General features: G+C 47.5%; 1 protein-coding gene across 3 annotated transcripts in view; it reads right to left on the bottom strand.

The window, feature by feature from the left end:
• The window catches only part of CCNI (cyclin I), a 55,791-nt gene that overhangs the window by 21,320 nt on the left and 6,673 nt on the right, over positions 1-27,798 (bottom strand). The window contains exons 1-2 of one of the 3 annotated variants that reach the window (XM_081021038.1): positions 12,393-12,415; positions 4,817-4,973 (exon numbers count right to left, since the gene is read on the bottom strand). The exons of 1 other annotated variant lie outside the window; for it this stretch is intronic. In XM_081021038.1, the coding sequence (XP_080877164.1) occupies positions 4,817-4,930 (114 nt within the window). In that variant the 5' untranslated portion in view covers positions 4,931-4,973; positions 12,393-12,415. Of the gene's footprint in view, positions 1-4,816; positions 4,974-12,392; positions 12,416-27,798 lie in introns of those variants that run through there. One more of the 3 variants, XM_081021037.1, reaches the window with a different exon arrangement.

The raw sequence follows: 27,798 nt of genomic DNA, 5'->3' as shown, positions 1-27,798 counted from the left end.
TGGTGGACTCTCCTTCCTTGGAGGTTTTTAATCAAGGGTTGGATGGCCATCTGTCAGGGATGCTTTAGCTGAGATTCCTTTCCAGTTCTATGATTCTATGACCAAATGAGCCATTGGCCTGATCCACCGGGCTAATCTTATATTCTTATGTGTATAGGATTGCCACCCAAGACAATTACCTTCAAGTTGGTACCAGCTTTTTTATTGCAGAATTTTAAAGTCACCTTGGGCAGAGAATTTCCCTTTTACAGCAGGCACAGCCTTGCAAATGCCCTGTCAATGATCGGGACATTTGCAGCAGTAAGCACAGTGTTAACAGGACACAGTTTCCTAGTGCAATGAACTGAGAGAGTGTTAATAAATACGGTATCTTCAGATTAGTTAGTTAGGAGACTGTTGACCTTTGATTGGGAAAATAAAAAATCAGTATCTAGCACTAAGGTGAAGTACCTTGTTTCAACAGAAAAGTCCAGAGTCCCTTGTGATATATTCTAAATGCGTGCCGTTTCCAAAACAAATGATTTTATATCGCTGCAATAAACCCAGGATTGACAAACACTCAAATATATTTCTCTGTGGTGACATATTTGGTATTTTTTTGCCTCAGGCCCCCACTGCTTCCCCTCCCAGCCCCCCCCATGAAATGCACTCAGAAATCCTAACCACTTTAAAACGTGTCCTTTAAAAAACAAAACAAAAAACTTACATTACATATTTGGCTCAAAGCAATTTATCAGAATTTCAGCTTCTAAAAGCCCAGTCTGAATCAATGCCAAACAACTTAACGCTAACGCAGGAAAGAACCTGATAATCCAGTGGAAACACGGTGTTAAAAATAAATGCAAGTTGCTTCCAAGCGCAGATGCTGACCTAGTGAGTAGGAGGAAGCAGACTTACTTAAGTGGAAACTTTCAGGTCCTAAGTTGGTGTCCCGTTAAAATGCTTATATAGAGATTTCTCTGTCTCTCCTCCCCCCCCCCCTTTTAAAGGGAGCTACAATCAACACGACACCTATCAGGCACAAAGTTCAAATCCTTGTACCTCCATGTAGTTGGCACTCTAAGAAAGTCCTCTGCATTAGATCCTGGAGAGATATCGCTGGCGGTGCAGACTGAACATTGCCGTTCCCTTAACACGACTCAGCCCCATCTGCTATAAACACTTCAAGCAGTATTAAAGGTAAAGGTAAAGGGACCCCTGACCATTAGGTCCAGTCGTGGCCAACTCTGGGGTTGCGGTGCTCATCTCGCTTTATCTCGTGACTGAGTTAGTTCCCATTGCTCGGTCCCTGCTCCTGCCAACCTAGCACTTCAAAAGCACATCAAAGTGCAAGTAGATGAATAGGTACCACTCCGGTGGGAAGGTAAATGGCATTTCCGTGCGCTGCTCTGGTTCGTCAGAAGCAGCTTAGTCATGCTGGCCACATGACCCGGAAGCTGTACGCCAGCTCCCTTGGCCAATAAAGTGAGATGAGCACCGCAACCCCAGAGGCAGCCACAACTGGACCTAATGGTCAGGGGTCCCTTTACCTTAGTCACACCCACATGGGTTTTGTTTTGTTTTTTTTTTATGCCTGACAGCTAGCCAACGGCAATCCCAAACTAATCGACCTGTATGCAAATATGAAACCACAAAGGATTCTGTTCTGCAAAAGGTGGAAACGAAGAAGCTTGGCTATGTGGCTTGACAACGACCGGCTCGACATAATTTTTGAAAGGGACAATCTGTCCCGGCAACAATTTAAAGTGTTTGACGCGGAACCCATGCCAGCAAAATGCCTATGGCTTGGGATGCAAGACCATAATAATTAAACCTATGTACTGCTGCTGGAACACAGATGAAAGCATCCCTCAGTTGCCATAGATACCATGTGGGCGAATGGAAACACGCTCCTCCCATTGCAAATCTGACAGCTTATACAATGCAGTGGTTATGGGACTGAGCTATGCAAGGCCACAGCCACACCACAGATTTAATATAGTGAATAATATATCATGGCATCTTAAAAAGCAGAGACATCACCTTGCCAACAAAGGTCCGTATAGTTAAAGCCACGGTTTCCCCAGTAGTGATGTATGGAAGTGAGAGCTGGACCATGAAGAAGGCTGATCGCCGAAGAATTGATGCTTTTGGATTATGGTGCTGGAGGAGACTCTTGAGAGTCCCATGGACTGCAAGAAAATCAAACCTCTCCATTCTGAAGGAAATCAGCCCTGAGTGCTCACTGGAAGGACAGATCCTGAAGCTGAGGCTCCAATACTTTGGCCACCTCATGAGAAGAGATGACTCCCTGGAAAAGACCCTGATGTTGGGAAAGATGGAAGGCACAAGGAGAAGGGGACGACAGAGGATGAGATGGTTGGACAGTGTTCTCGAAGCTACAAACATGAGTTTGACCAAACTGCGGGAGGCAGTGGAAGACAGGAGTGCCTGGCGTGCTCTGGTCCATGGGGTCACGAAGAGGCGAACACGACTAAACAACAACCATCTACAGTGGTGCCTCGCAAGACGAAATTAATCCGTTCCGCGAGTGTCTTCGTCTAGCGGTTTTTTCGTCTTGCGAAGCAACCCTATTAGCGGCTTAGCGCTATTAGCGGTTTAGCGGCTATTAAAGGCTTATTGGCTTAGCGGATTAGCTGCTAAAAGGCTATTAAAGGCTTAGCGGCTTAGAAAAAGGGGGGGGGGAGCGGGGAAAAAATCTCAAGACTCGCAAGACATTTTCGTCTTGCGAAGCAAGCCCATAGGGAAATTCGTCCTGCGAAGCAACTCAAAAACGGAAAACCCTTTCGTCTAGCGGGTTTTCCGTCTTGCGAGGCATTCGTCTTGCGGGGCACCACTGTATCACGATGCCCTTCTCCACAAGGCCTAAAGCAATGAACAGATCCAGCTGTTGCCAACAACACCTTATTGTGCCTCGTCCTAAGTCTTCCTCCAGATGCTCTCATCAAATTTTGGCCCCTTCTGCACTATGCATTTAAAAATACACTGAACCGTCATGACTTTCCGCAAAAAATATATATATCCTGGGAACTGTAGTTTGCTGGGGGTGCTGAGACCCCAGATCTCCTCACAGAGAACTCTGGGAACTGCAGCTCAGGGGAGGAATAGAGGTATCATAAGAACTCCCAAGCAGCCTGAACAAACTACAGTTCCCAGCATTCTTGGGGTGAAACCATGACTGTTTGGAGCAGTAGACGAGTATTTTAAATGTATGTTGCAGGTGTCTCCTGAGCCTTTGGGCAAATCTTACTAAGTCAACGGAGCCTTTGGCAAGCCATGTCCTCCCAAGACATTTTCGTGGACTCTCGTATCAGGGTAGAAAGTGGATTCATTGCGGTAGGGCACCAGATCGCCCTAATCCACTTTAATTGCACAAACCTAAATTCCAGCTATGTGCTTTAATCTGTCCTGCAAAATACCAGGAGCCTTTAGGCAGCCACAGAAATCGAGCATAAGGCATTTCCCAAAAGTGTTGCCCAGCAGCGGTCAACTCCTTAAGTGTGAATTTTAGTAATCCAATAAATATGGGAGTCAACATCAATTAGGCTGTTCCACATGTGTGCTCCTTGCAGGAATGTTTTAACAACTGTAGCCGTACAGCACAGCCTGTTCTTTAAAGCGCTGTGCATCCGCTCCCCAAACAAAGCATTACTCATGCAGATGAATTAAACGTCACAGTCCCACCTCAATATAAATAAATGGATCTCTTGATTGAATGGGTGGAGCTACTTGAAAAGAAGCAAAGTTAAAGGCCATCCCCAGTCTCTTGAAAATGTGGGGTGGTTCCTGAAGATTCCTGATATCAGGGTTCCCCAAAGTAGTTAATATTGACCCTCTCCCCCCTTATATGGGGTGAATAAAGACTAGGATCAAAAAGGGCTTGGGGTGGGGAAAATGCTTCCTATGTATAGTGTGAATAATAATAATATTTATTTATACCCCACCTACCCCACCCATCTGGGTGGGTTTCCCCAGCCACTCTGGGCGGCTTCCAACGAAATACAGTCGTACCTTGGTTAACGAACACCTTAGCAGTCAAACGTTTTGGCTCCCGAACCTGGAGTTTGGCCGCAAACCTGGAAGTGAGTGTTCCAGTTTGTGAACGTTCTTTTGTAAGCCAAACGTCTGGCAGGTCTTCCGACTGGCTGCAGGAAGCTCCTGCAGCCAATCAGAAGGCGCGCCTTGGAAGTCGAACATTTTGGAAGTCAAACGGACTTCCAGAACGTGTTCCATTTGGCTTCCAAGGCATGACTGTATTAAAAATATAATAAAACATCAAACATTAAAAACTTCCCTAAACAGGGCTGCCTTCAGATGTCTTCTAAAAGTCAGATAGTTGTTTATTTCCGTTACATCTGATGGGAGGGCGTTCCACAGGGCGGGCCCCACTACCGAGAAGGCCCTGTGCCTGGTTCCCTGTAACCTCACTTCTCGCAGGGAGGGAACCACCAGAAGGCCCTCGGAGGTGGATCTCAAGTGTCAGGGCTGAGCGATGGGGGTGGAGACGCTCCTTCAGGTGTAGTGTGAACAAATTAATAAGGAACTATGAGCCTCAGAAAAACAGAATGCACCTCCCCTCCCAGCAAGGTACAACGACAGTCCATATTTTTCACATTTTAGGATTTCTAGTAATGGTGATCGATGATTAAGAAGTGTTGCTTATATATAGGTATTTCCTGGCTTCATTTCACTTCCAATGCCTGTGAATTTGCACTGGGGTTGAGGACAACTTTGCAAGCTCATGAAGGGGGTCAGTGAACTCAATCGGTTTGGAAAACCCTGCGCTTAACCGACAAATCAACCCACTCAACTTTACCTGACTGGGCTGAATTCTGCGCAGGTGCACTTTCCATATCTGAGCTTCCCTAGAGATTGCCGTCTCCAGAAGGAGACTCAACCTCTGGCTCTCCAGGGGTCCCGAAAACTTCATGGTACCCCGAGGGACTGCCGGCCACCCAACTGGATACAGCTACCTGCAAAGAAAAAGAACATAGCAGAAAGTTACTGGTGGGCCAAAATCGTTGATCTGGTCCTACTGGTAGATTTCTGGATGATTGCAGCAAGTCAGCAAAGGTTTCTGACTCCCAACAGTTTTAACAATATTTGAACTATTGAGAGCTGCATCTACAAATAGTTTACTTCTGCATTTTATACCTCCTTTTATTTTACAAAGCGGCGTACAGGCAAATACAGAAACAAAAGGCAAGTCAGAATGTCAATCAAATCTATCGCGAAATGCCAACAGGTGAGCCAGGCAATGTAAAACCATCAACACCAAATTCTGGAACTAAAAACAGAAGGTCTGGTTGCATAAGCATGTATTGAACAGCCAACTGAAGTCATCAAATAGGGAGAAGACACATCTTTGGGTAAGCTGTCTGCAAAACCTTGAATTCTTTTAAGAGATGCAATGGGCACGTAGTTTGGGCACCCCAATAAGTAGCCAAACTTATTACAAAAGCTCTGGTTTCTGGCTCACATGCAATGCACTGCAAATTTCTGCATGCAATTCAGGCGCTCTATCACTGAGCTATCTATGGCTCTTCCCAAGGTTTCGGTGGGGGTTTTTTTCCTTTTTTGTTTTAAAATAGTGTTTCTAAAAAATGATACACCATTTACATTTCATTCATTGTTAACTGCATGTCAGTTGAGGTGCTTTTAAGTAGAAAAACAGCTAGCAAACACAGTAAAGTGGGGGGGGGGGGGAATCCAGAGGATGTGACCATTCAGTAAATGCAAGAGGATACCTGGGCACTGCTGGATCTTCCATTGAAATGAATGGGGAAGCCCAGGCCGGCAAGACTCTGGGTCCTGCAAGCTCTAAATTCCTGCACACGGGTCCAAAGGAAGGCCAAGCCTTGTTTTCGCCTCTGCTTTTCTGCATTTGTCAGTGGAAAGTCCCGACATAAAGTGTGGAAGTCAGTCGACTGAAATTATGACACCTAAGTACACAATCTGCCGTGCCCAGATTTGGATTCTGCCTCGTACCTGCAGACTGATCAGCAACAAGTGCTACGCTATACTGCTTTGGCACGGAAACTTTTTCTGTGCATTTAAGAGCCCGGGCACACCTCCCTGAAAATGCCTCCCCCCCTTTTCAATCTGAAATTGCTAAGAGCAGCCAGCTGGAACGCAGCCTCGAATGTCAGCATGTGGAATATTCCATGAGATGAGAGAGTTGAGCTTCAGGTCTGGCCAAAAAAGCAGGATTCTAGAAGAGCAGCAAAACTGTTCAAAGGAGGAAGCTTGTTTTTCCAGCGTTTTGAGACCGGCTTGCTCCAGCTGAACGGAGTTTCTGCTCTTAAATCCCTACATGCAAAGAGGGACTTTGCCCCTGACTGAGAAAGAGGCCCAGCTCAGTCCCTGTGCCAAAAAGCAGCGCAACCTTCCAAATCGACAACTGGCAAATCAAGTTTTGAAGGTGTGTGTCTGCTTTCAGGTGTAGTTTCATCGGTAGTTTCTACGTTCTCTCCACACTTTCTGCACCTGCTCCTGTCTCCTCCACTATGTTCCGGCGTCTAGAGAGGAAACGGCAACAGTGAACTGTGGTTTTTCTCTATTCAGGCATCACAACAAACCATCTGTAGCGCAAACCATGGTTTGCACACCCACTTCAAGCCACGGTTTCCGATTCCACTTTGCGAGCCCTGGAGTTTCTCAACATTGCAGCAGCCTTACTCTACACTTGTTCCATCTGAAATAGGACTTTTACATCCATCACCCCTGGACATTCCTTTATAGTAACGGAAGGGGGTGGGAGACATTGATACAGGATTCCTGTTTTTCCACATATCTCCATCATTCCCCAAACTAAGTGAACTTTGGACAGATATACTTTCTGGCTTAAAAACACCTTAGCAGAGTCTTTCAACAAGTCTGTGTCCTTAGGTCTTCCAACAGGGCTGGAGAACTTAAATATCACAGAATTGGAAAGTTGGAAGGGACACCAAGGGTCATCTAGTCCAACCCCCTGGAAGGCAGGAACCCTGTCCATTGTCATCCCTTGGTTGGGTTCGAACCACCGGCCTTCTGGTTAACAGCCAGACGCACTGACCCACTGTGCCCTGTGGCCCTTTTCCGGGGATGATGGGAACTGCAGTCCAGCCACAACGGAGAGGGCACTGGCTCCTGATTGCTAATTTAAGTTGTATAAAACCATTTGGGTCTGTTCAGGAAGTCAGCTTAAAGCTGGCCCCCAGACTCCAGGTGGTGGCGCTCACCTGACCTCCCAGCAGCCAAGTCACTGCTGCTTGCTGGGACGCAGAGGGTTGGGGGGAGCTGGGCGCAGCGCAAACACGTCAGCAGGAGTCCTGCAATAGCTCTGCCAGTGTGTCTGCACTGCACTGACCTCCCCAATGCCTCATCCCTTTCCTTCTCTATAAGCAACAGCAACTCAGCTGTCATGGAATCATGGAACTGCAGAGTGGATTTGATTTAAATCAAATCGATTCAAATCATGATTGAAATCACTAGTCAGTAAGACTTGATTTAAATCATATTTTTTTTACAGACTCGTTCTTGCTGGTATAATCTTAATATTTACAACAGGTTTCATTTTTGGAATAATAAATGTTCAGAGTAGTTTTTACAGTTAAATCAAAAATTACTGATTTGGTTATACTATTAGAAATACATAGACAAGATAATTATGAAATTATTGTGAGGTTTAATAAGTTAACTGTTTATATTTGGACAACTTTTCTGCTGTACTTTATTGGAAGGAGAAAAAGAATCATTTCCTTAATAACAATTTAAACAATTTATTTAACCAAAACAATAACGCTATAGTATATGTATCCATATTTGTTAAGTGATGTGGTTACTTAGACTGAGTTTTAGCTCACATGAAAAATCCTTATTTCCTGATGAATAGCCTTTGGACTATAATGTAACTTAAATAGAAAAGTATCATCAAAAAGGTTTTTCCTACAAAAGCATTTTATTTTAAAAATCCAATTTGAAATTTAAAAAATCTTAATATTTGATTTTTATCCACCGTGGTTGGAAGGGACCCCAGGGGTCATCTAGTCCAACCCCGTGCAATGCAGGAATCTCAACTAAAGCATCCATGACAAGAGGGCCATCCAGGTCGGCTGCTTGCCCCTCGCCGGACCCCCATCCATGCCCCCCAGCAGTTGCTCACCACATGCACTCCCTGCCTCCCTCCCCCCAATGCAATAAATATACTCTGGTTAAAAGGAACCCGTGGCTGCAGACCAAGGTCCATGGGAAATCATGTTCAGCTTGGAAAAGCTTCTGCCAGGTTGCGAAATCGGATGCTAGGAAGTTGGCCAGCTCTTTGGTCAAGCTGCTGACAAAGCTTGCAATTGTGAGATTCACAAATAGCCCGGGTGCACCTGTAGGATCTAAACGGCGTTCTCTCTGCCTGCTTTCAGGCAAGCACAAAATGATGAAAGTCGGCACTGGAAACAAACTAATAATAATAGTACAGTGGTACCTCGGGTTACAGACGCTTCAGGTTACAGACGCCGCTAACCCAGAAATAGTACCTCGGGTTAAGAACTTTGCTTCAGGATGAGAAGAGAAATCGCCGGGCGGCAGTGGGAGGCCCCATTAGCTAAAGTGGTGCTTCAGATTAAGAACAGTTTCAGGTTAAGAACGAACCTCCAGAACGAATTAAGTTCTTAACCCGAGATACCACTGTAATAATAATTTATTATTTCTACTCCGCCAGCCACTCTGGGCGGCTTCCAACCAAAGATCAAAAATATATTAAAACATCGGTCATTAAAAACTTCCCTAAACAGAGCTGCCTTCAGGTGTCTTCTAAATGTCAAATGGTTGTTTATTTCTTTGACATCTGATGGGAGGGCATTCCACAGGGCGGGCGCCACCACCGAGAAGGCCCTCTGGTTCCCTGTAACCTCACTTCTTGCAGGGAGGGAACTGCCAGAAAGCCCTTGGAGCTGGACCTCAGTGTCTGGGCTAAATGAGGGGGGTGGAGACGCTCCTTCAGGTATACTGGACCGCAGCTTGAATGGTCAGCACCAACACTTTGAATTGGGCTCGACAATTCTAGCACAACAATAACAACAACAACAACAACAACATTGCCAGACAAAACTTTCAATCTCCACAAAGTTCGTTGAGAGAAATCTTTATACACCAAATTAATCTTGTAGAGACAAGACTTTTTAAAATGGCCATAGGTCAGGGTGTGGTCTTCCAGATGTTGCTGACCACTTGCAAGGGCGGCTTGGGTTGATGGGAGTTCAGTTTTAGCAACATCTGGAGGACAAAGGCTCCCCAGCCCTGCCCTAAGCGACTGCAGCAAGGGACTTTTAAGATATGCGTCTGCAGCAGATCTTAACAGTCCAGCAACTTCATAAGCCAAAAACCCTGAGAACTGATTTGCACAAAGGCCAAATTGCATATAATTAAACATGTGCCTTTAAGCTCTGAGGACCAATTTCTGTGGATCACAAATAGAAGAGGTGGGCTACCCACTGTCATCTGGTTGGTCCCCTGAGAAAGGGATGTGGGACTAGATTTATTACACTTTTAAAAAACTGCATTTTCTTGATTGCGAGAAAACCTCTAAGCCGTGGGTATGGAAACTAAGGCCCGGGAGCTGGATCCAGCCCAATCCCCTTCTAAATACGGCCTGCAGACAGTTCGGGAATCAGCGTGTTTTTACCTGAGTAGAATTGTGTCCTTTTATTTAAAATGCATCTCTGGCTTATTTGTGGGGCCTGCCTGGTGTTTTTACATGAGCAGAATATGTGCTTTTATTTAAAATGCATCTCTGGGTTATTTGTGGGGCATAGGAATTCGCTCATATACTTTTTCAAAATATAGTCCGGCCCCCCACAAGGTCTGAGGGACAGTGGACCGGCCCCCTGCTGAAAACGTTTGCTGACCCCTGCATCCAAGCAGTTTATGCGTGCGCAAACGCAAAGCATTTAAACTACTGATTTTAAAAAAATGACCAAATGATCCAAGAGATAATACAAATCTACTGTAGCTAAAAAGAAATAAAACAAACCCAACTTCTCTCGACGTTTTAAGAGGAGGGAAGGAGCCTGCCTGGTGTGGATAACACAGGCAGTCCCAAAATATGGTGCCACCACACTCAAAGAAGGAACAAGCTTGTTTTCTCCAGCTCTGGAAGGTGGGACTTGAATTGAATTGAAAGGAGATTTTGACTAAACATCAGGAAGAGCTTTCTGACAGTGAGAGCTGTTTTGAAGGTGGAACGGTCTCCCTCTGGAGGTTGTGGACTCCTTCCTTGGAGGTTTTTAAGCAGAAGTTGGATGGCCATCTGTCCTGGATGCTTTAGCTGAGATTCCTGCATCGCGAGGGGATTGCACTAGGATGACCCATTTTTGCAAGGCATAATTGCACTGTAGGCTTTTTTGCAAACAAAATCTTGGACATCTGCAAGCAGGCTGTGGGCCGGCTGGGGCTGCCCTAACCCCACCCCATTCCACATGTTCCAAACAGACATATGCAGAGATGGACTGGTTTCTAAGCAGGGAGTCTACTATCCAGCTGTGTTCAGATTGAAACTTCCTCTTAGCATATTGAGCTTTTGGGGGGAGGGGGGTCAGTTTGCTCCCCCCAAAGCTGCTTTTCTAAGCAGCTGACCCAGTACGTTGCAAGTTGGGGAGCCTGGTTGCTCAAGAGGACACTTGAGAGTAGCACTCCAGTTCCGAACTTGAAGCATGGGAAGTCCTATTAAAAATTTATAATTTGGCAGAATATTCGGATTATTTGATATGTAAAGGTCCGTATAGTAAAAGCTATGGTTTTCCCAGTAGTGATGTATGGAAGTGAGAGCCGGACCATAAAGAAGGCAGATCGCCGAAGAATTGATGCTTTTGAATGATGGTGCTGGAGGAGACTCTTGAGAGTCCCATGGACTGCAAGAAGATCAAACCTCTCCATTCTGAAGGAAATCAGCCCTGAGTGCTCACTGGAAGGACAGATCCTGAAGCTGAGGCTCCAACACTTTGGCCACCTCATGAGAAGAGAAGACTCCCTGGAAAAGACCCTGATGTTGGGAAAGATGGAGGGCACAAGGAGAAGGGGACGACAGAGGACAAGATGGTTGGACAGTGTTCTCGAAGCTACCAGCATGAGTTTGACCAAACTGCGGGAGGCCGTGGAAGACAGGAGTGCCTGGCATGCTCTGGTCCACGGGGTCACGAAGAGTCGGACACGACTAAACAACAACAACATATGTATAATGTGGAATATTTAATGTGATTGGATTGGATTGTTAAAGTGGAAAATTTAATAAAACTGACTTTTTTAAAAAAGAGAGTAGCACTCTAAAACTGCAAACACAGAAAGTAATGATTAAGTTTCCCTGATGATGAAACAGGGAAGAGGATTCCCTTTGGTTCATTCCATGGCGTGACTTCGGTTGGAAACAAAGGGAAATAAGGGAACTTCCCACCCCGCTGTGTTTTGTTTCGCAGCATAAAAGGAACCTGGGCTAGTTTTGCGCTTTTTTAATTATTATTATTTGACCAGACTGGTTCTTTTTGGAGTTGACAGAACTCCACAAATGAAACCAGAAAAGAGCCAAAAACTCCCTGACGCCTCCATTGTGGTTTGCAAATATATCTGTCGAATGATCTAAAGCAGCCTTGCCTTCTCCTCTTCCAGCCAACGCAGCGGGAGTCGGGAATTTGTGGGTCACAGAATCTTAGAATTGTAGCGCTGGAAGGGGACCTTTAATTCAGTGTTGTCTACACTGACCGGCAACAGCTCATCAGGAATTATTTGTTTTATTGCTGCATTTTATACCCCACGCCTTTCTTGCAAGGAGCTTAAGGTGGTGTATGCAGTTCCTCTCCTACTTCTCGTTTCGTCCTCACGACAACCCTTTGAGGTCCAGTATACCTGAAGGAGCGTCTCCACCCCCATCATCCAGCCCGGACACCGAGATCCAGCATCGAGGGCCTTCTGGTGGTTCCTTCGCTGCGAGAAGCCAAGTTACAAGGAACCAGGAAGAGGGCCTTCTCGGTAGTGGCACCGGCCCTGTGGAATGCCCTCCCACCAGATGTCAAAGAGAAAAACAACTACCAAACTTTTAGAAGACATCTGAAGGCAGCCCTGTTTAGGGAAGCTTTTAATGTGTAATAGGTTATTGTATTTTAGTGTTTTGTCGGAAGCTGCCCAGAGTGGCTGGGGAAACCCAGCCAGATGGGCGGGGTATAAATAATGAACTATTATTATTATTATTATTATTATTATTATTAGAAGTAGGACTGGGCCGAGGCTGAACAACTGGCCCAAGGCCACCCAGTGAGCTTCGTGGCTCTGTTAAGGATTTGAACCCAGTCCATCGCTCTAACTGCTACACCACCCTTAAACCACAGCCACCGGTGGCCTCACCTGTGCACCTAAGTTCTGCCCCTCACCTCGGCTTCCTGTGAACAGAGGTAGTCCATGCCTTCCTTCCTAGCGACCTTCTTGAGGCTTCTGCGGGGCCTCCCCATATTTTCAAGGCCTCTGCTGCTCTGCTCTTGCCATTTTTCCAAGGCAGGGGCAATCTGGCGTTTTCGCTTTTATACAGAAGGGCAGAGAGACAGGAAGTCACTCGCAAGCAGAAGCAAGACATGAAGTGACTCACTGAGGGAGGGAGGGTAGTTCCCTATGTCATATCACCACTCCCCACCTTGGGTCAGTTCCTGTGATGATGCAAAACATCTAGCTTCTTGCCTGCATGCATCTTGCAAAAGGAGATAGCTGCCCGTCTAATAAATACCGTATTTTTCGTTCTATAGGACGCACCGGCCCATAGGACGCACCTCGTTTTTTTGGGGGGGGAAATGAATAAAAAAAATTATTCCCCCCCTGCGGCTGCCGCCCCAAGCCTCGCGTGCTTCGGGCTGCAGGCTACCACCCCAAGCCTCGCGCGCTCGGCGGGACCTCCTGCCGGGCGCGCAAGGCTTGCAGACACTCGCCCGAAGCACGGGGAGCCCTCCGGAGGGCTCCCCGTGCTTCGGGCGACAGGCTGCAGCCCCAAGCCTTGCGCGCTCGGCGGGACCTCCTGCCGGGCGCGCAAGGCTTGCAGACACTCGCCCGAAGCACGGGGAGCCCTCCGGAGGGCTCCCCGTGCTTCGGGCGACAAGCTGCAGCCCCAAGCCTTGCGCGCTCGGCGGAACCTCCTGCCGGGCGCGCAAGGCTTGCAGACACTCGCCCGAAGCACGGGGAGCCCTCCGGAGGGCTCCCCGTGCTTCGGGCGACAGGCTGCCGCCCCAAGCCTTGCGCGCTCGGCGGGACCTCCTGCCGGGCGCGCAAGGCTTGCAGACACTCGCCCGAAGCACGGGGAGCCCTTCGGAGGGCTCCCCGTGCTTCGGGCGACAGGCTGCCGCCCCAAGCCTTGCGCGCTCGGCGGGACCTCCTGCCGGGCGCGCAAGGCTTGCAGACACTCGCCCGAAGCACGGGGAGCCCTTCGGAGGGCTCCCCGTGCTTCGGGCGACAGGCTGCCGCCCCAAGCCTTGCGCGCTCGGCGGGACCTCCTGCCGGGCGCGCAAGGCTTGCAGACACTCGCCCGAAGCACGGGGAGCCCTCCGGAGGGCTCCCCGTGCTTCGGGCGACAGGCTGCCGCCCCAAGCCTTGCGCGCTCGGCGGGACCTCCTGCCGGGCGCGCAAGGCTTGCAGACACTCGCCGGGGCTGCAGGCTGCTGCCTGCAAGCCTTGTGAGCCCGCGGGAACTCCCACCGGGCTTGCAAGGCTTGCGGATAGCTTCCTGAAGCCTGGAGAGCGAGAGGGGTCGGTGCGCACCGATGCCTTTCGCTCTCCAGGCTTCAGCGAAAGCCTGCATTCGCTCCATAGGACGCACACACATTTCCCCTTCATTTTTGGAGGGGAAAAAGTGCGTCCTATGGAGCGAAAAATACGGTACTCAGAACTGCTTCATTTACATTACACTGTAAAAGATATTTTTAAGTACGCACGCACGTAATGTGTAAATGTCACAAACAAGCTTTTCTGACTCTTGGGAATCTCTTAAAGATCGTTTAATGCCAACAGGCCTTTGCAGCTGTTTACCTATCGCTTTTTCGAATGGCTAGCGGCTTTTATGACAATCTGCCTTGCTTTTTTACAGTGGTACCTCGGGTCACATACGCTTCAGGTTACATACGCTTCAGGTTACAGACTCCGCTAACCCAGAAATAGTACCTCGGGTTAAGAACTTGGCTTCAGGATGAGAACAGAAATCGCGCAGCGGCAGCAGGAGGCCCCATTAGCTAAAGTGGTGCTTCAGGTTAAGAACAGTTTCAGGTTAAGAACGGACCTCCAGAACGAATTAAGTTCTTAACCCGATGTACCACTGTATGTGAAAACAGTCAAGATCCAAGGATCCCCAGGCACGCACCTCCAGATGGTGGAGACGCCTAGGCGCCATCCTGGCACCTGGGCATCTTCACTTAGTCGCAAGCGGCCAATAGCCAGGTGCAAAATACACCTTGCGAATTTCGAACGCTGTCTCTGGGGCTTTTTTCTGAACAACCGGCAACTGCACCCGCATGCAGCCAACCTCTCCTCCGCCCTTTTCATGCCTCTCCTGGTTCTGGGAGACCAGGAGGGAGAGGAGCTTATCACAGCAGGAGGGAGACCCACCCCTGCACCTCTTTGCCAGACTGACCCATCTCTGCCTCTTGGCCTCCGTCCTCTCCTGCTCCAGCTTCTGCCTCTGATTCTGGACTTCTCTCTTCTGCAGACTCTCCCAGCTGACTAAGCCCTATGACCTCTTCAGCTTCCAACACCACCCCCTCTTAGTCTTCTCCCTCTGACCACTCATTGTTGTCCCACCACCAATCCCCAGGCTCACAGCCCCTTCCTGAAGCCGGACAACCCAGGGAAGGGCTTCTAAGAATCATCTCGGAAAGCTCACCGGGGAGAAAGCAGTCCTGAAGGTACCAGGGTGGGTCTCAAGCTGTTTAGGACTTTAAAGGTCAAAATCCAGAACTGTGTCCTTGGAAGGGACAAGGCGTCAATGCAGCTGGTGGGATGTGCAGAGTCAAACTCTTAGGGCACGGTCTAGCAGGGATTTCTCCTGTGCAAGCTGCGTTGAAATGAATGGGGTGTCAGAAGCAAGCCACCACTAAGCCACCACTTTTTTATTAGAAGAAACAGGATGTGCTCAGGTCTGCAAGGTCTAAAGTGCACAGCAACTCCTCTTCAATAGATCTGCCCCTATGAGGCAGTTGCAGAGTCTGAAGAGCCTTCCCACAGCTGCCTAAGGCGACTCCTCTCCTGGGTTTCCCCCAAGCAATCTGAGACTATGCTGGCATTGCCTGCCTTACCTCCTCCCTCTTCATGCCTCTCCTGGTCCTGGCAGACCAGGCAGGAGGGGAGCTGGTCACAGCAGGAGCGGGAGACCCCTGTTCTTCTTCTCAACCAGAGCCAGGGCTTTTTCAACACTGGCTCTGGCCTGGTGGAACACTCTGCCTCATGAGACCAGGGCCCTGAAGGATCTGATTTCTTTCCGCGGGGCCTGTAAGACAGAGTTGTTCCACCTGGCCTTTGACTTGGGAGTCAATTTGATTCCCTCCCCCTCCTTCTTGTTTCCTTTCTCCTCCTGTGATGAGGCTGAGTTTAATGTTTCAATGTTTTAATGTTGTGTTTTAATCTTGTTTTCCAGTTGTATTCATTCAACTTGTTTTTATTATTGCTTGTTAGCTGCCCTGAGCCCGGTCTTGGCTGGGGAGGGCAGGGTATAAATAAAATTTTTTATTATTATTATTATTCACCAGCCTGACTCATCTCCCTTGCTTCAGCTTCAGCTTCTGGACTGCTCTCTGCCACAGACTCTCCCTGCTCACCAAGCCCTGTTGCCTCTTTAGCTTCTGACACCTCCTCTTCTCCCTCTGACCACTCATGGTCGTCATACTACCACTGCCCAGATTCTGAGCCTTCCTCTCTTAGGGGTTCCCCAGCTGGTTCCTTCCACCATTCCTCTGCGTCAAACCAGCCCGTGACATACAACCACCATTGGGGCAACCAGGGATCAGGCAGGAGAAACATAGCGATTTCAGAAATTCCTGCAGCAGATGGAAAGCCTCAGAGCGCAAGTTAAATGTTAACGGGGAACCGAGCCAATTTGGTCCTTTACTATTTAAACACCCACGCAACCCGACACATGCTTCATTCATTACACAGGAAGAGAGAGAGGTCTGTGGGCAACATCTCTCTTGGGTGGGGAGGACTTCAGGACACACTGGGAGGGGCAGTGGAATTATGCTGACGCAAAAAAAACAACAACAAGAAAATGTTGTTGCAAAAAACAGAGTTATTAAATAAACAAGATAAAATTAACTTACTCTGTAATAAAATCAGGGAGAAATAAGGGACAAACAAACACCAGTGCAAAGGACCGTCATCCCAGTAACTTTCCATTCATCCGTGAGAATCCAAGAGGCTGGGAACAAATCTATTCCTGCTGAGCAACTGAGGTAAAAGAGTAGAGATACCTTTTTACTTCCATGGGCAAAAGTAAAATTGCAAGAGAGCAGGACACTTCTCTCCCAAACCACTACAGTGGGAGTCTAAGAACACAGAACACGGCCTTATAACCAGCCGTGTTATGTTTTACATACACAGCCTTGTTATGTTTTAAAATGTAACCCGTGAGATCGCTTTACCCCATACATGCCCAGTCGACTCCTTAGGTCAGCGGTTCCGCATACTACCTGCACATCTGTAAGAACTTGATTGTTTCGTGTGGCAACTTCGGAACTCCCTGCCTATTGATAGCAGGCTGGAACCTTCGTTGCTTTCTTTTCGGCCATTGCTGAAGCAGTTCATATTTAGACATGCCTGCCCAGATGCTCAGAAAGTTTGTACGAGCTTTGATTTTTTGTTGTTGTCATTTACCGTATTTTTCGCCCTATAGGACGCACTTTTTCCCCTCCAAAAATGAAGGGGAAATGTGTGTGCGTCCTATGGGGCGAATGCAGGCTTTCGCTGAAGCCTGGAGAGCGAGAGGGGTCGGTGCGCACCGACCCCTCTCGCTCTCCAGGCTTCAGGAGAGCCCCACCGCCAGCCCCACAAGCTCGGGGGACAGCGGGGAGGCGCAGCGCGCCTTTCCCGCTGTCCCCCGATTTGGTTAGAAGGCTGGCGGGGGAAAGAAGCCTGCTCCTCCCCGTCGCCAGCCCCGCAAACTCGGGGGACAGCGGGAGGCGCAGTGCACCTCTCCCACTGTCCCCCGACTTGGTTAGAAGGCTGGCGGAGGGATTCCCCTTCCTCCAGCCCCGCAAGCTCCCAGAGCGATGCCAAAGCTGCCCGCAGCTTCGGGATCGCTCTGGTTCCCGTTCTGGGGGCTGGGGAAGCTCGGGCTTCCCCCGCCCCAGCCCCTGGGGGGGGGATATTTTTTTTCCCTTTATTTCTCCCCCCCCCCTCCCCCAGAATCTAGGTGCGTCCTATGGGCCGGTGCGTCCTATAGGGCGAAAAATACGGTAAATTTGTGTACCGCTGGTCTCGGGGCGCCTACAACATAAAATCCCAATATATAAACACAAAATACATAATAAAAATAAAATGAGAACAACCCACTAGTCCTCCCCTCCCCTTTTGATCTGTTTTAGTCTATTATTTTGCAGTTTTAAGTTTTGAATTACAGTGGTAGCTTGGTCCTCAAACTTAATCTGTTCCGGAAGTCCATTCCAAAACTAAAGTGTTCCCAAACTAAGGCGCACTTTCCCATAGAAAGTACAGTGGACCCTCTGGATACGAATTAAATTCTTTCTGGGGGTCCGTCCACAACCCAAAAAGTCTATAGGCAGAGGCGCTGCTTCTGCACATACATGTGCCACGGCTGAGCACTTTTGCACAAGGGCGCAGAGCACTTCTGCACATGTGGCGAAACCCGGAGGTATACACTTCCGGGTTTGCTGCTTTCGTAACCCAAAAGTTATGGATCCAGAGCGGTACATAACTGGAGGGTCCATTGTAATACAAAATGGATGAATCCATTCCAGGCTTTTAAAAACAACCCCTAAAACAGCCGTTTAACATGAATTTTACTATCTAACGAGACCACTGGTGCATAAAATGAAAGCAATAAACAATGTACTGCAGTCACACAATCTATCAATCAGTAGCTGAACTGGGTTCCACACAGTCACAAAAACAAAACAAAAAAAGCCACAGAAACCAAAACGCAAAATAAATAGCAAAACCAGACAGACCACAGTGTTAACACTCAAAACAGAAGCGTGGCACTCAAATCAGAATCGCAACACTCAAAACAGAGCACGTTCGACTTCCAAAAAAAGTTCGCAAACCGGAACGCTTACTTCTGGGTTTGCAGTGTTTGGGTAAAGTTGTTTGAGTACCAAGGCGTTTGAGAACCAAGGTACCACTGTATGGTTGTGACTGTTTTAGCAAAAAGTTTATTGTTTCATCTTTTTTTGGGGGGGGGGGTAAATCCGCCCTGAGGTTGTTGTTGTTTTTCTGCAGTCAAGCAGTATATAAAAAACCAATCCCAATCCCACACTCCCAGCTGCCATTCATTCCAAGGAAGCATTTGCAAAAGTGCCTAACGTTAATGAGCAGAGAGAGTGGTCTCCAGCCTTCCTCTCTTGGGATTAGAGGCTGATCCCAGACCCAGCTGCTTGGGGTTGGTTCCCCCTCCCCCTCAAGACCTCAGCAGGTGCTCAGAAGGAGCAGATGTGCTCCAGCGATGCCCTGGGGCACCCGAAGGGCATTTTCCCACACCACTCTTCACAGGCAAATCCCAGGTCCCATGGAAGGGAGAGGAAGGCAGGCAGGCAGAGACCGACTAAAAAAAAGATAAAATGTTAATCTTGGAGCCCGCTGCCAGTTTTCTAAATTGAACATCTGCCAAATGGAAGACACAGAGATGGATTCAAGTCTGTATTAGGAAAGTAAATCAGCAAGAAAGGGGGGAGGGAGGGGGCCCCCATCTATATGCAAGTACTTAAAAAGGGACATTTTCAAGTCAATGCAAAGCACCGGCTCTGTGGAGCCCAGGGTTGCCCTGGCGACTTGCCAACCTGCCTGAGGACTGCAACTAATTTCCAGAGATCTATATATATAGAATATATACACACGCACGGAGACAGTTTTTGATCGGATGCATGCTTTAAAAAGTAAAATTTTAAAAACAAAACAGGAATTATGTCTAGCAGTTCAAAAGGCATGCATGCAAAAGGAGGGTTTGTGCAAGAGGGAAAACTCATTTTCATTTGCTTGCAATCCTAAGCGGCTGCAAGGCTCCTGTTCCACAGTGCCAGTCAAAAGCGGGCGCACAGCCTTCTCTTTGAGAGTGGGAAGCCGCAGCCCAGCGGCAGAGCGTTTGTTCCGCAAGCAAAAGGTCCCAGGTTCAATCCCCAACAGCTCCGGGTAGTTGTAAACCGCTTTGGATATTTTAAAATATAAAGCGGTATAAAAATGCTCTTACATAGATGAAACTAATTGGAATTACGTGACGATGTCTGCTTTGGTACGTGTCTCCATCTTAAAAACGATGATTCAAGATAGAGGAAATTGAGCAGTAAAGTGTGAATTCCCCACCCATTAAATCTGTATCTCACCTTTGCTCTTGCCATTCGCTCTGTTGGCTAAAGATGGTTAGGATATAAGCAATGTAAGTTGCAAACTTATGCATGCTTACCAAGGAGCAAGCCCCACCGAACACAGCGGAGCTTATATCTAAGTAAGCATGCCGAAGTCTTTGCTCTAGCACCGCAAACCTAGGTAGGTCTACTCAGAAGTAAGTCCCACTGAATTCAGTGGGACTCACTCCCAGGTAAGCATGTGTACGACTGCAGCCATAAAGCAATACAATAAGTACAGTGGTACCTCAGGTTACATACGCTTCAGGTTATAGACTCCGCTAACCCAGAAATAGTGCTCCGGGTTAAGAACTTTGCTTCAGGATGAGAACAGAAATCGTGCTCCAGCGGCACGGCAGCAGAAGGCCCCATTAGCTAAAGTGGTGCTTCAGGTTAAGAACAGTTTCAGGTTAAGTACAGACCTCCAGAACGAATTAAGTACTTAACCTGAGGTACCACTGTAAGTAATTTTGAAGCCCTGATTGTGCAGAAGAAAATGATGGCCCATTGTAGACATATACATTTCCCCTATATTTTATATTATGGAGGATGATAAGAATTATTTGCACTTGGAAGAAGAGCTATTTTACCTCTTGCAAGCTGAAAAATTCAGCCAGCGTCTTAATGGCATGCCATCGAGGTTCATGAAATAGGAAGCAATTATTTATATTGGCACGTAAAACGTAAGCTCTTGCCATTTGTTCAGGATGACTCATCCACTGGCCTGGCTCTCTAGAACACCTATGAAATGTCCTGGCAATACTTCACAACTCCTGGGCTCATTTGCATCACACCACCAGACCTACCCAACTCTTACCATGCTATTCAGCGCAGCTGATATTTGGGTGTCAACTTCCCGGTCACAAAAGGACCGTGTTCAGAGCATCTGTGAAAGGACTGGGGCACCATTTGTAGCTCGAGGGCCACATCCCCTTCTAGGCAATCTTTCTGGGGCCACATGCCAGTGGTGGGTGGGGCCAGAAACAAAACTGGGCGGAGCAAGCGATGCAAATTTTACCTTTGTGCAGTAAGCTGCTTTCTTACATGCACTCACACACACCACTGTCTAGCAGTGTTAGAAACTCAGATATAGCTCATCGACAAATGGCGCCTTAAACCTGGGTTACGGAATGTCTAGGCGCCTCTTTTTTTGCAGTAAAATGTATTATTTCTATTACAGTGGTACCCCAGGTTAAGTACTTAATTCGTTCTGGAGGTCCGTACTTAACCTGAAACTGTTCTTAACCTGAAGCACCACTTTAGCTAATGGGGCCTCCTGCTGCTGCCGCCGGAGCACGATTTCTGTTCTCATCCTGAAGCAAAGTTCTTAACCTGAAGTACTATTTCTGGGTTAGTGGAGTCTGTAACCTGAAGCGTATGTAACGTGAAGCGTATGTAACCTGAGGTACCGCTGTATTATTCATTTCGTTTCTATGACGCTTTATATTTTAAAAGGGGGGGGGGAATCTCAAAGCGGTTTACTACGCATTAAAACGTCAAATAAAACAATCCAGAATAAATGAATAGCAGCAGGGAGCCAGCGTGGTGTAGTGGTTAGGGGCCTGGACTAAGACATGGGAGATCAGGGTTCAAATTCCCACTCAGCCATGAAGCTCACTGTGTGACCTCGGAGTCAGTCACAACCTCTTAATCTACCTCACAGGGTTGTTGCAGGGATTAACTAAAGAGGGGTATGTGAACCATGTCCTCCTCAGAGAAAAAGGCAGTATATAAATGCAATAAACAAGCTTTTCTACTTAAGAAAGCCGGAGAGGCAAGCCAGATGGGAGATGTCAGTCGCCCACCTGGCATCCACTGGTCACAATCGGAACCCGTGCCAGTTGCAAAACGCACCTGGCGCCTGGCTAATTTCTAACACTGCTCTCTAGCCTCCGACCAGAGGATGGGGCACCACCAGAGTTCACTATCTAGCCACACATCGTAGCTCAGTGGTAGAGTTTGCTTTTTATGCAGGACGCCACAGCCAGCATCTCCGGGTAAAATTGGGAGATTCCTATCTTAGAAACTGGAGAGCCGCTGCCAATCTGTGTAGATGATATTGAGTTAGATGGACCAATGGTATAAAGATCACTTCCTGGTGCAACTGGACTTTTCAGCGACCCTTCCCCTCTGCAGGGAGGTGGGACCGATTCGGATGGTCTGCCCCCGCTACTTAATGGATCCAATTGGCTTCCAGAGAGTGGTAGGGCATGTTTTATCCAAGTTGATGGCCTTTCAGCTGATTCCCTGGTGCATGCTGGAATGCAGAGTTAATCAGGGCTATTGACTGTCTGGCTCCGAAGCACCCTCTCCGATTGCATGGAGCCCGGACAGCCCCAGTGGTTTCCCCCGGAGCTGAGGGCGATGAGGGCGGTTCCATCATTGCGAGAAGTGAGGTTACAGGGAACCAGACAAAGGGCCTTCTCGGTAGTGGCGCCCACCATGTGGAACACCCTCCCTTCAGGGAAGTTTTTAATATTTAATGCTGTACTGTTTTTAACATTTGATTGGGAGCCACCCAGAGTGGCTGGGGAAACTCAGCCAGATGGGCGGGGTATAAATAAATAAATAAATAAATAAATAAATTTTGAAAAAGGCAGTTTCCTATTAGCTCAGTCGTTGGGGCATGAAGTTCTTAATCTCAGGTTCATGGGTTTGAACCCCACGTTGGACAAAAGATTCCTGCATTGCAGGGGTTTAGACAAGATTACATTCATGGTCCCTTTCAACTCTGCAGTTCCAGGGTTCTGTAAATGAACTCGGGCTTCCATGCAGAGCAACTAAAGGCTGCTCAGCGCTTTGAAAGATGAACTCCGTTCCCCTCACTGGAAACGTTCAGAGTTAATTGCCAAGGAGATTTCTTTCTTCTGTCCGGGGACCCAAGCCAATGAGCTGACGAAGAGCTGGGAAGCCCCTGGTTGAAATCCCACATCAGTCACAAATTCAATAAGGCAACCTGCTTGCCACCATTGCCTTAGCCTCACATCTCCAATATGGAAGATAAAGACTACCGAATTGCCTTATTAGGTTCTTCCAAGGATGGTTAAGAAACTGAAACAGGACAACCCCCCCCCCAAAAAAAATTATATACCTTATTTTTCGCTCTATAGGGCGCACTGGACCATAGGAGGGGGAGAACGGGGGGGGGGGGGTTCTTGTTCTCCACCTCTAAAACAAGGTGCGTTCAAGAGCAGGTCGGGGAACAGCACAAAGGCTGGGCGCAGCCTTGCCGCTGCCCCCCGAGCTTGTGGGGCTGGCAGTGGGGGGAAGCGCTGTGTTCCCCCACCGCTAGCCTCAAAGATCCCTGAAGCCTTTGGAGCGCAGTGGGACCTTGCGCTGCGCTCCAAAGGCTTTGGGTTCCTTTCGCTGACCCAAAGCCTTTGGAGCGCAGTGCGAGTTCCCGCTGCACTCCAAAGGCTTGAGGCTTCGGGAACAGCCTTTGCAGCCATCCCGAAGCTAGAACAGCGAGATGGAGGGCGCTGAAGCCAAGGAGCCTGCATTCGCTCCATAGGACGCACAAACATTTCCCCTTCATTTTTGGAGGGAGGAAAGTGCGTCCTATAGAGCGAAAAATATAGTAAATGCCAGGTATGAGAGAAGAACATAAGAAGGCTCAAACTAAAGGCCTGTTTAATCCAGCATTCTGTTTGCAAGGGTGCCATCACCAAAAAGCCCATTTGTGGCTTCTAGCAATGGTCATTCAAAGGCATACTCAGGGCTTTTTTTCAGCCAGAGCTCACCGGAGCTCAGCTCCAGCACCATTGCCATTCTAAGAGAACAAGAGAGAATAATAAATAATAATAATAATAATAATAATAAATTATTTATATCCCGCCCTCCCCAGCCGAAGCCGGGCTCAAAGCGGATAACAACAATAAGTTCATGGTGAGCTCCAAACACCTCCTTTTCTAGAAAAAATAGCACCCGGAGGTATAACATCATAGCTAGGAGCCATCAATTGTCTCGTCCTCCATGAATTTAATGAGCTTTCTTTTAAAGCTGTCAAAGTTTACGGCCGTCACTATAACTTGTCGTAGCAGTTTTCATGAGCTGTGTGCAGAAGTTTTTGTTTTCTGTCTGTCCAGAAACTCTCACCATCCAGATTCATTCGATGATCCTAGGTTCCCAATATTATGAGAGATTGGAAGGTGAACACTTTTCTCAATCTGCTTTCTCCATGCCTAATTTTATATACCTCTATACCCTTGAGCTGAAAAAGTCCTGCTCCTTCCTCGTCCGTGTCAACATTAAGAAAAAGAGGTAGGAATAGGAACAGCAATATATATGCCAACTTTCCTGGGATCAAGTGACTTCTCTTCTTTAAAGTTCTCAACGCTCTTAACCTAGCTCAAGGTTGTCCTCTGAACTTAACTGACAATCAGTCACAGCCAGTCCATCCTTTGAAAAATAAGACTTTAGAGCCGTCTTGCCTGAAAAAGACAACTAGACATTCTGCTTCGGTGATTGTAACTTTGGTTCAAGGAGCCATTTGGCACCTAGATTACGTGTCTGAGTTTCTAACACTGTTCTAGAGTTAGGGGTGAGCAGTGCCAACACCTTGGTTTAAGAACAGCTTAGTTTATGAACAACTTGGATTAAGAACGCTACAAGCCCAGAAGAAGTAGGTGTTTTGGTTTGTGAACTTTGCCTTGGAATAAGAACATGTTCCGCTTCCTGTTGAGTGTATTCCATTTATACACTGAGTCCCCCGCTGCTTTGGGAAAGCACGCTTTGATTTAAGAACGGACTTCCAGAATGGATTAAGTTCATAAACCAAGGTACCACTGTACTAGACTGTTGAGGGTTGTTTAAAACATAAGAAGACTGCCTGCCCTAGCGCTCTAAAGAGGACCTCTCCAAAACTGAGTATAGTGGTACCTCGGGTTACAGACGCTTCAGGTTACAGACTCCGCTAACCCAGAAATAGTACCTCGGGTTAAGAACTTTGCTTCAGGATGAGAACAGAAATCGCACAGCGGCAGCATTCGCTAAAGTGGTGCTTCAGGTTAAGAACTGTTTCAGGTTAAGAACGGACCTCCAGAATGAATTAAGTTCTTAACCCGAGGTACCACTGTAAAATGGCAAATGGAATTCAATGTAAAACAAGTGTGATGTGATGAACGCTCCTGGGGTTTGAAATGGCGGTGACTGACCAGTAAGTAGCCGAGACCTTGGGGTCATAGTGGACAGCTCAATGAAGACACTGGCCCTGTGGGCAGTCTTTGCAAGAGGTCTTCCGAACCAGCCAGGCAACCCCAACGCCTAGCACAAGCGCAAGCGGGGAAAGAAGGTTGTGGGGGCGGATGACCTGCCTGCCCTGAACACAAGGCAAACGGGTTAATTCTGCACTCTGAACACCACCAGGTAATTCTGTACTCCCACCCATTAGCCACACACACCCCACAGGCAAAATGGCCCATTCCCAACCCTCCCATACAACAGACCAGTCCGTTCCGCTTCCAGCCCTGCCTGCTGGGAAAAAGGCAGCGGGGCTGACCTTCTGGTGGTTTTCAGAACATTTTGTTGCCGGATTTACAGCCGGGATTTGACAAGAGGAGTGCAAGCCGGCACGTCCTGCAGCCAAATGCCCCTGGAGTATTTTGTTATCCTGATTGTAGGCTTTATAACGCTCCAGATTTATTGCAGGACACATGTGGGGAGGGAAACAAACAAACAGTGGAGTCTCCAGAAAAAAACCCCCAGCAATTGCAAATGCAGGCCAACTGACTCAGATGAAGGGATTCCTTTGCAAGGGAGAATCTGCTGGAGGGAGGGTGCTTAACCCTTTACCATCTCAAATTAGAGGCCGACACAGGATTGGGAATTCTGTAGAGATGCTGTCCAATATCGATTTACTCTCCCTGTTTGAATACAGTGGTACCTCGGGTTAAGTACTTAATTTGTTCCGGAGGTCCGTACTTAACCTGAAGCACCACTTTAGCTAATGGGGCCTCCTGCTGCTGCCGTGCCGCCAGAGCCTGATTTCTATTCTTATACTGAAGCCAAGTTCTTAACCTGAAGCATTATTTCTGGGTTAGTGGAGTCTGTAACCTGAAGCGTATGTAACCTGAAGCATATGTAACCTGAGGTACCACTGTATTCAGGTTTTTGAGGGTTGTTGTTGTTGTTTTTTGAAAAAAGAAGAAGTGTGCACACTTTGTATTAACCCTAATATTATTCAATTAAAATCCTCTGGGTTCCATCCCATATTAAGCAATTGACTATAAGCACGCAAGGAAATGGCTGAGACAAGACAGGGCAGGTTAACCATTAAGCGAAGAGACTCCTCCACTCCAAAGTTCAAACAAGGAGAAAATAACGTGATTTCAACAGCTCTGGAACTGGAAACGGAGGCCTGGAGAGAGGCTGCATAAACATCATAAATGTAAAGCACATTGACTTCCCTGGGAATTGTAGTTTGTGAAGGGTGCTGGGAATTGTAGCTCTGTGAGAGGGTAAACTACAGTTTCCAGGATTCTTTGGGAGGCTGCGTTGACTTTAAATGTGTGGTGTGCATGCAGACTGAGACTCAAATCATGGTAAGATTTCAGCAAAGGAAAGAGAGATTCTGCACTGCCTAATTTGGGTTACAATCTACGCAAGGCCGGGAGCTGAAGAGAACTCTTGTGGTGTGGTTCCCCCTCCAAACCATACACACCTTTTTGCAACACAACTTAAGGCCAGATTGATTTGTCTCCCTGGGGGACCAGTTGATTATTCCAAGCACTGTTCACATTTATGAGACGCCACACAACACCTGCAGGCAGGGAAAAACCCTGACACAGCAACAAAAACCCATAAGCTAAAAAAAATTTAAAAATCCAAGCAGCACATATGAAGACCCAGTTCACGTGCAACAATACTAAGTAGGCAACAGATGCCTGCAGGGCCAAGTGAATATGCTTTGGTGCTTGAAACAGACAATTCGAACTGCGTTCCCATCGTTCTCACTAGTGTGGGAATAATCTATCGGGGTTATCTATCTATCCACAAAGCCTAAAGAAATGAACAGGCCCAGCTGTTTCCAACATCATTGTGCCTTGTGGTAAGTCCTCCCCCAAATGCTGCCATCAAACGTGGGCACCTTCTGCATGACACGTTTACATTATCAACAGCCATGAGTTTCCCCAAAGATTCCTGGGAACTGTAGTTTGATAAGGGCGCTGAGACTCCTGCCCTCCTCACAGAGCTACAATTCCCAGAGGGTTTAACAATTCTGTTGTTGCTGCTGCTGCTGCTGCTGCTGTTATTTCTCTGTATATTATATTAGAAGCTGACCAGTGTGGCTTGGCCAACCCAGTCAGATGAGCAGTGTACAAAAAGCAAATTAATAATAATAATAATAATAATAATATTCCACTTCCCAGGGAGCTCTAGGGAAATGCAGCTCAGTAAGGAAGAATACGAGCATAGCTGCCCACGTTTCCCTTTTTTTTAAGGGAAATTCCCTTATTCCGAATAAGATTCCTCGCAAGAAAAGGGAAAAGTTTACAGCTATGAATACGAGTCTCCCAACAGTTCTTAGCACTCTTGACAAACTACAGTTCCCAGGATTCCTTGGGGGAAGCCATGACTGTTTAAAGTGGTACTGTATCATTGTGCTTTAAATTTGTAGTGCGGATGGGGCCTTGCAGAATCACAATTCCTACATCTGTATGTAAAAGACAGCAACGAAAGCAGTACATATGGTGGTGGGAAGAGAGGGGATAAAATTATTTTCCCCCAAGAAAACAAATAATATTTTTCTGTTGGAGTGTCTGTAAAGAATCCCTTGGGAGGTACACATTTGGATCCCTCCTCAGCCACCCAGAACTCCCTACTGGCTATACCTCTCTCTCTCTCTCTCTCTCTCTCTCTCTTTTTTTTTTACATACAAAATGCAATCATCTGGAAAGGGCCCAAATACAACACACCTTAGGTTTTGGTTTTCCCCCTGCAAGCTGAAAGCCCCAGAGGCAAAATACCTTCAGATGCAAACATCAAAGGAGCAATTGCTTTCATCCAACAAAGTGCAGATTACTTTGCTGCTCCTGTTTATATATAGCCAGAGAAGATTTAGGATGTTTCGCTAAAACGCAGGGCTTCAACTGCACCACAACCGGAGGTGATGTGGGGCACACAGTAGCCTGCCTCAGTCGAAGCAAGTTATCTCCCCCCAGCAACACAATAATATCTACTTTAAAGTTACACACATCATTTCCCCACCGGTCGATGATGTGGGGCAGAGCAGGGGAGAGAT

This window comes from Podarcis pityusensis (assembly GCF_964106645.2).
Source record: "Podarcis pityusensis genome assembly, chromosome: 9".
NCBI classification, from domain to species: Eukaryota; Metazoa; Chordata; class Lepidosauria; order Squamata; family Lacertidae; genus Podarcis; species Podarcis pityusensis.
Note: the sequence above shows the minus strand (reverse complement) of the source record. Positions and strands in the feature narration are given on the sequence as shown.